At 43.6% G+C, this 7,004-nt stretch overlaps 1 protein-coding gene across 1 annotated transcript; it reads right to left on the minus strand.

Annotated features, from left to right (window-relative positions):
- Window positions 1-6,249: 6,249 nt before the first annotated feature.
- LOC136142839 (small ribosomal subunit protein uS12-like) lies at window positions 6,250-6,783 on the minus strand. The gene has a single exon (XM_065901129.1). It carries the CDS (start codon window positions 6,727-6,729, stop codon window positions 6,298-6,300), a length of 432 nt encoding a protein of 143 aa, XP_065757201.1. The 5' UTR covers window positions 6,730-6,783; the 3' UTR covers window positions 6,250-6,297.
- Window positions 6,784-7,004: the final 221 nt, after the last annotated feature.

Consider the following 7,004-nt stretch of genomic DNA (forward strand, 5'->3'; position numbering starts at 1 on the left):
TTAGGGACTTTCAACCCCCTCACTTGTTCCCGTAAACCAACCTCTTGCGCCACTCCTTCTCCCTATCGAAACCAATTCTTCTCCCTATCGTGCGCCACTCCTTCTCCCTATCGAAACCAATTCTTGGAGTTTTTCAGTTGACGGGGACTTTCCAGCCAGCGGGTAATTTTCCAGTTGCCCGTAACAGGTATACGCCCTAACCGCCACAATGAACGAACAACTGTAACGGCCAGAAGGTGGGGCAAAAGTTCCTAAGCCAATGAATTCAAAAGTCACCACATTTACCCAATCATTGTGAGAATATACCCGCCCTATGAGTAAATAAACCTATAAAAAGTATGTGATTCCGCTTTTAGGGGTTCCCCATCGGCCTCCTGCGTGAGGTTCAGGGAACCCCGGTGCATCGGCTCCTAATAAACCTCTTGCGTGTTGCAGCGGCTCTCGACTCTTGGCGGTTCTTGGGCGAGTTGGAATCCCTCGTAGACCGTTTGGGTCTAACAGGATGTCAATACAAAGAAACCATGTGTTGAAGAGAACAGAATCTCTGTCAGTCTGAGTCCCTGAGTGTGGGATAGAGCCTCACCCCTACCATTGCCAACTGGGCTTTAATAAGCAAGGAACAAATATCTAATATGACAAGCCACTGAGATATCAGGGTCTATCTGATTCGAAAATTTCTCCAATGCTAATATTTTACTATCTGTTACACTCCAATCTGTAGGAAAAACTTAAAAGCAAGTGAGTTATTAGTATTCCTTCCTATGGTACTTTATCAGAAAGACAGCCAACGAAAGCCAAACACCTATTGTACTGCTGACTATTCTAAGCAGAGTCTCAGAACACTCCTGGATATGGGCTGGAAAGTGTATTTATGTTCTTTTGACTCTCAACATGCTGTACTCACAAGGCTGCCACAGCCGGCAGGAACACAATCATCTAGGAAGCCAAGAGTGTCAGGGATTTGGGGCTATAAAAGATGACTAGCAATGTATCAAAACATCACCTTAATCCAATTTTTCAAGTAAAGATGTATTAGAGAGAACAGCTGCCTTGGGCCTGTCGAAGATCGGCTGACCCACCCCTCCAGACCCTGACAGAAGCAGGCCGTGGGCCTGTATATCATCAGCCTTAATATTTGCGACTACATCCAAATACAGCATTGCTTCTCTTGTTAGAACTCCTGTTACCAGTTGGCCTCCTGCGCCTTCGTGCTGAGAGTGCTAGTGGCTTCAACACGTTCAAAGTCAAAACGTGGACAAGACAAAGGAACAGCTAAAGAAGTCTGTTATAAATATTTAAAGTTTCCTACGTATTATGATGTTTTAACATCATAAATAAAAATCCTTCTGGCTGGAAAAAGCCTGCCCCTCCAGGGACTAGTCAATTCTTAGAGATAACAAAGCGTCCAGGCAGAAGCATGCCTTTGATATGCAAACCAACTAATCCGGAGCCGAGTCTCCTCTGTCTGGCGCCTACACCCCAGGAGACATATTCCTCTGCCTTAATCACCCAGCACCAGGTGTCAGACAAGTAGGGACTACCACTATAGCCCAAAGCCCATGGAAATTATTCAAACTAGCCCATCCAAAACTGTTCACCTTGCCCTGCCTTCCCTAAAACTTCCCCTCCCTCCTGTCTTCTGCCTCCTGACCTCCTCAGTGTCTTCCCCATTGGCCCTGCGTGCCGGGCCTCCTGTCTCTAGCACCTGTTAGCATCATAATCTGTGCTTCCCTGAGCCTATCCTCTGTCTCCTCTTATGGCTGCACCTGACTAACCATCTCATAAAAGAATACAAACAAGGAGCTTACATCCTTTAAAAACCCAGATGGGGGACTTCCCTGGTGGTCCAGTGGGTAAGACTCCGTGCTCCCAATGCAGGGGGCCAGGGTTCCACCCCTGGTCAGAGAACTAGATCCCGCATGCTGCAACTAAGACACTGCGCAGCCTAACTTAATCAATTAATTTTTAAAAAATAGATGAAAGCCCACTCCTTCCAGAATGCCACCCCTCTTCCTCAACTACACAGAAGAAAAAAAAACAAACCCTGACTCCTATGAACTCTCAGAATTTAATCAGTGGGTATTATGTCTATTGTAATGACTTAAGTATCTAGCTCATCTCCCTTCTGGCAAGTTCCTGCAGAGCCGATCATGTATTTTTTATTCACCACATACCCCCTCCACCTTCTCATTTCAGGGCCTAGAGAAGGACCACACAAGTCCTCTATACTCACTGAATTTGAAATAGATTTGCAAACACCCAAATAGTCAATACATTTCAACTAGAGAGTGCTTTCACTTTAGTAAGCCGCTAATCTAAAGATGCTGATGTGTTGGTAAACCCAATAAATTATTCTTTTAATTTAGGGAAATTTTCCACACAAATGTCTCTCCTGATTAAACTGACTATATTGGTCAATTCAGCCTTTCTAGTAAGACAGATACTTTTTCCTTTATTATTTAGTATCAACTAGCTGATTCAGCTGGTTTTCTTTCCTGTTGAGGTAACCAACTCTTACCAACCAACTGCAAGTCATCAGTTGTTTGGCCTCACCCCCTGCCGGAGATCAATCTAAGAACTCTCCTTCTTTGAATCTACTTAAGGGTTAGGTAACCTGTCAAATGTTGCTAAAATTTCATATAGTCTTCAGAAAACTCTGAGATACAGATATTATGCCCATTTTACAGATAAACTCAGGCTCAGAGAACTTAATTGATTTTCCCTGTGCCATGTGGTAAGTAAATGACAGTACCGTGATCTGCACTCAATTCTGTCTGACTGAAAAATCCATTAGGCCAAGACTTGTCCAAGGAGGGGGAAAAAAAAACCCAGACCTGTGTCTGAGTGGTTTCTCTGTGTGGAGCAGGTCCTCTCCTTCAACTGTAGCAGCTGCAGCATCAGGGAACACAGGCCAGCAGGCTGGAATCAGCATAGGCAGGAAGTCTGAGGGAGGAGTAGTTGAGTAGATGGGGAAGGGGCTAGATCAGTCCCTAGGAGCAGTTGAAAATGGGGTATGCTGGAAGACTTCCAGTTGTAACAAACTGAATCACACATGGTTATATCCATTTCCTTCCCAAACACCATAAAGTGAGTGTAAAGGAATTAAAATGGGACACGTGTACAAGAACACAATGCTATTAAAAAAAAGGAATATTCAGAAAACAAGATACATTCTCGTGGATTAAGAATTTATAACAGAATTTGTTTTAAAGACCACAGAAGGGTTGGAAACTAAAGTTGAGACAATCTGAACTCCTTAATTGCAGATTGGCTGGCTGGGTAGGCTGAGGAGGCTTGAAATGGTTCACCTTTAAAAACAGCAGAAGCACCTAAGTAGCTGTCAAAATGAACAGCTACTGCAATGGGCCTCTCCTGGCTGCTAGCACTCTAGAGTCCACAGTGCCTAACGCTGCTCTGTGACACATACACAAATGCTCAAAAAGATGGTCTCTCTTCTCCCAGCTCTAGTACCTGGTTTGAACTTGACCTCAGTCTAACCATTGTCCAAATGCCCTGATCTTACTGAAGAACTTCTCAGAGCACAGAGCAGCCATGTTTGGCATCACTAACTGTCTAGCAAGGTAAAATACAAATCCATTCTCCTACAAGAAACATATCCCTCCAAACCGGACACCTAAAATCCCGATATAGTGCCAGTCTTGAAGGAGAGTACTGCTATCAGTGTCAATATAGAGTTGTTATATCCAGGTGCACACTTTGGCCTGCAATACAACTGAATCTATGTTACAGAAAGGTTGGGTGTTGTGGAGTTTGTCTTAGTGTGCTCAGGCTGCTATAACAGAATACCACTGACTGGGTGACTTAAACAACAGACATTATTTCTCAGTTCTGGAGGCTAGGAAGTCCAAGATCAAGGTGCTGGGAGATGTGGTCCTTGATGAGGGCTCCCTTCCTAACTTGTAGACAGTCACCTTCTCTCCGTGTCTTCACATGGCAGAGAGAGGACGCTCTATTGTCTCTTCTTCTTCTTCTAAGGGCACTAATCCTATCATGGGGGCTCTACCCTCACAACCTCATCTAATCCTAATTACTTCCCAAAGGCCTCACCTCCTAATATCATCACAATGGGGGTTAGGGCTTCAACATATGAATTCTGAGAAGATGCAAGCATTCAGTCCATAAGAGAGTTCTACTTCATTTAGTCTTTGAAGAGACAAGGCAATCTCATCCTTTACTGTCTTTCTGGGTTGAGAACAGAAGACAAATTTATATAATCAAGATATTTTAACTCTAAGGGCTTGAGTTAGGCTAAAATTATTTTTGGCCAATATTCCACAGTATATCTCACACAGATCATCTAATTCAAGGAAGATTTATATCTGTCCCGTCTTGATGCAATTATAACCAAGCAACCCAAGCTCTCAAATTAAAATGCATAGAAATATGAGTGACAGTCCAAGAACTAAATTCTTGAGTTAGATTGTCTTCATTGATCTTGCTTTGCAATGTAATAACGGGGCCAGACCACGTACACAGAATAGGCAGTTAAGAAGGCTGTGGAAGTTCTGTTTGTTTTTTAGGGTTTTGTTTTTGTTTGTTTTTGGTGAGGTGCATTTTACATCTCTTGGAAAATGAAATTGGACAGGAAAGATTCCCCTGTTAGTGTCAATCATGTCCTCCTTCTCCGTAAAGATGCTTCCCAACGACCACGGCAGCTGTACTCTCCAATACTGTCCTGAGCACAGAGCCATGTGAGGGAGGGAATGCCAAAGTGAAAAGAGGAAAACTAAAGATTTTATCATCAACTTACATTTACTGGCAATTTCCTCCCACTTTTCAAGACTTCAGTATTCAAGCACAGTTGGCCATTATGGTATTCTATTCTTCAGAAACACAGGAAAGAAATGACTCCCCTTAGCCTTTATTTGACTAGAACCAGGTGTAATATTCAAAATATTTAACAATCAGTACCCCACACTGAACAATCTGAAAAGATGCACTGAACCATCTGAAAAGATGCAGACCTCAGGACTCAGCTAATTACTGGATGTCCCCTGCTCCACTAGAACTTAACCCCTTAGTTGCTGGACTGGTCGGGGAGGGGGGGGCAGCACAGGTAGGTTGAGAAGGCTTGTCCTGCCTTTGCAGGACTGGAAGTTAGGCGACAGCAGTCAAACTGACCTGGCCAACAACTTGAACACAGCTAGACGGTACAGTCTTACAAATATCATCTCTAATCATCAAAAGAAACTTGCCAGGCAGGTATTATCTATAGTCTGTAGATATGGACACAACATTTCAGGAACTTTAAATAACTGGCTACAAGTCACACAGCTAGTACATAACAGAACCAAAGCTCAGGACACCCAAGCTGATGCTTTGTCTCTCTTGCAATACCAGATCTTCCTATGAAAAAAGGAAATCAAAGGCTGATGCTTTCCACTCCGAGGTTCACGTTTCATGACTTAATTTTGACACGTGCTTAGACAACTTATTCTATCGTAAGCTTCCGCAATGAAAAGGAAAAACTGTAGTTCACGTGGAAAGGTTTATTTGTGAGGACCAGTAACTTTCCCCAGTAAAATTTTGGAATGGGAAAAAGCGATACAACCATTGTTTTGGTTGCTAGGTCACTCTACGTTTTTTTTTTCATTTAAAGATAGAGGATTTGGGAATTCCCTCATGGTCCAGTGGTTAGGACTCCACGCTTTCACTGCCGAGGGCCCAGGGTCAATCCCTGGCTGGGGACCTAAGATTCCACAACCCGCATGGTGCAGCCAAAAAAAAAATTTTTTTTTAAAGAGAGGATTCAACTACTTCAATGCAGCCAAAGTTCCCCTTTCTGCTAGCCTCCAGTAATTTTCACAAGAATGGTTAATGCTGGAATTGACTGACAGGTGTAGTGTCTAACATTCTTCTCATAAGTAATTCATGCTCATTTTTTTTAAATAAATTTATTTATTTTTGGCTGAGTTGGGTCTTCACTGCTGCGCCTGGGCTTTCTCTATTTGCAGTGAGCGGGGGCTACTCTTCGTTGCAGTGCGCAGGCTTCTCATTGTGGTGGCTTCTCTTGTTGCAGAGCACGGGCTCTAGGCGCACGGGCTTCAGTTGTGGCACCCAGGCTCAGTAGTTGTGGCTCGCAGGCTCTAGAGCACAGGCTCAGTAGTTGTGGCGCACGGGCTTAGTTGCTCCACGGCATGTGGGATCTTCCCGGACCAGGGCTCAAACCCACGTCCCCTGAATTAGGCGGATTCTGTACCACCAGGGAAGCCCCATGCTCATTTTTTGTTTTTGGCATATGGAAATTTATTACTATCCCGCTTTCATCATCAAAACTTATGATCTTGGTCTTTCCTTCTTGCCTTTATATAAGGCCAAAAGAGAGACATTGGCTACTTTGACAACCTTAAAGCAGACTCCAGGAATGTCACCAACAGCATGACCTTTGCGAGCAAATCCAGCAACCAGAACTTCATCATTTTCCTCAATAAAATTCAAACAACCATCATTGGGTACAAAGGCGGTGATTTTTTTGCCATTCTTGATTAGTTGAACGCTGACACACTTCCTGATGGCAGAATTTGGCTGTTTGGCTTCAACCCCTACTTTTTCAAGCACAATTCCCTTGGCATGAGAAGCACCTCCAAAAGGGTTGGCCTTCAGGGCTGTGCCCAAATGGGCTTTCTTGTACTGTTTATCATGCCACTTCTGGTCTCGTCGGTGGCTACGGAGCTTCCTGGCTGTACGAAGACCGCGACACTTGCCCATGCCGCCGGCACCACGGGCCTGAGCGAAAGAGAGAAGCAGCACAGGAAGGAGCCACAAGCCATTGCCCCATGCTCATTTTTAAACTTTGGAAAACACAGAGAAATACAAAGATTATGAAAATCACCCACAATCCCACTGCCCAGAGACAATCACAGTTAAAATCGTGACATATTTTCTTCCAATCTTCTTGCTATACATACATATATTCACACACAAATTGAGATCACTTATATATATATTTAAAAAGTAAATATTGTGAACATTTCCAATGGTCA

Source organism: Phocoena phocoena, chromosome X (genome assembly GCF_963924675.1).
Source record: "Phocoena phocoena chromosome X, mPhoPho1.1, whole genome shotgun sequence".
Classification (NCBI taxonomy): domain Eukaryota; kingdom Metazoa; phylum Chordata; class Mammalia; order Artiodactyla; family Phocoenidae; genus Phocoena; species Phocoena phocoena.

Bases quoted from the DNA above. Each gene is read 5' to 3' on its own strand.
- LOC136142839 (XM_065901129.1), bottom strand. From the start codon at position 6,729: ATGGGCAAGTGTCGCGGTCTTCGTACAGCCAGGAAGCTCCGTAGCCAC.